The 1,371-nt window shown below is 55.9% G+C and overlaps 1 protein-coding gene across 1 annotated transcript in view; it reads left to right on the plus strand.

Moving 5' to 3' along the window:
• NUDC (nudC nuclear distribution protein) overlaps positions 1 to 406 on the plus strand; it is a gene marked incomplete at its 5' end in the record, with an annotated part of 8,567 nt that extends 8,161 nt beyond the window's left edge. The window contains one exon of the mRNA XM_008939711.1: positions 180 to 406. Within this exon, the coding sequence (XP_008937959.1) occupies positions 180 to 231 (52 nt within the window). The remainder of the gene's footprint in view (positions 1 to 179) is intronic.
• Positions 407 to 1,371: the final 965 nt, after the last annotated feature.

A 1,371-nucleotide genomic window follows, 5' to 3' on the forward strand; every position in this document is an offset into this window, starting at 1 on the left:
AGAGGTTGTCTCTGCCCCATCCCTGGAACCATTCCAGGGGAGGGTGGACCAAGCTCTGAGCACCCTGCTCTAGCTGGGGGTGTCCCTGCTCCTTGCAGGGGGGTGGGACTGGGTGACCTTGGAAGGTCCCTTCCCACCCAAACCACTCTGTGATTCTCTTGTCTTTGTTTTCCTTGCAGGTTCATGGAACAACATCCAGAAATGGACTTTTCAAAGGCTAAATTCAACTGAGCCCTCCCCTTCTCCCCCCCTCTTTCAGTCAGCCCATCAAACTGGTGCAGGGCAGGAGGTCTACTGGATGTCCCTCACCTTGGGCAAGTTAACCCCTTCCTTCCAGCACCACCACCCATGCTTGTTGCAGAGGCAGCTTCACAAAGTCACCCTTGGGTGCCCTGTGTCGAGCAGAGCACAGGCCAGAGGAGCAGCTCTGGTCAGGGCCATCATCTGTGACACTTCCCCAGCTGCAGTTAGGAGAGGAGAGGTTAGAGCTAGGCTGGGATGGGGAGGGGTGTCACTGAGCTTCATCTCCTGGCTCGTCAGAGCCTCTAGTCCACTCTTTGCCACTTCAGTTTGGCAGCAGGTACTCCTGAGTTCTTACTCCTGAGTTCTTACTCCCTTCCCCTCAGCTTTCCTGCTCTCCTCTGAAATCAGCAGCCAGTCTCTTTTGTAACAAAAATTCTCCTTCTGCCTTGGGGAAGGGGAAAAAAAAAAAAAACAGTTTTAAAAAAAGAAAACAACCACAAAAAAAAAGCTATTGCAGTAGAGACAGACTCAGCCCCTCCTTGCTGCTGCTTTCCCTTCCTGCTAGACGTAGAACAGACCAAGTCCTGCAGGATTCCCACCTCCTCTGGAGAGGCTGCCCCACTCCCTGGGGCAGGGGCCAGGCTGGGGGTGTCTCTGGGGGTGCTGTCTGTGCTGGGAGGGTGTCTCCTGCTCCTTTTCCAGAGCCTCTCTCCCTGCTGCCAGGCACTGCTGTGTCCTCTGCTGAGCCCCCCCCTGGCAAGTGGCATTTCTCTGCATGTTCTTACCTGTGTTACAGCTGCAGTGCAACATAAATTTTAAAAAACAAGTGACACATTTTGGGGTCGAGTGTGTGGTTTCTCCTGCAGAAGGGATCCAGGCTGGGCTGGGAGATGGAAGGGTGCCCAGGGGGGCTGCCTGGGTGGGTTCCAGGGGATTGTGCTCTCTGCAGCCACCTCTAAATCTCCCCCCGGGTCCCTCTAAATCTCCCCCAGGGTCCCTGCTGTGGACCAACGTTCTCTCCCTGGCCAAGGAGAGGCAGCAGGAGCTGCGTGTCTGGCTCAGGAGGGCTGGGAACAAGCTCCAGGCTCAGCTCGAGCACTGGGGCTGATCAAGGCTCCACCCTCCAGG

This window comes from Merops nubicus, unplaced genomic scaffold, assembly GCF_000691845.1.
Source record: "Merops nubicus isolate BGI_N331 unplaced genomic scaffold, ASM69184v1 scaffold23874, whole genome shotgun sequence".
In the NCBI taxonomy this organism is placed as follows: Eukaryota; Metazoa; Chordata; class Aves; order Coraciiformes; family Meropidae; genus Merops; species Merops nubicus.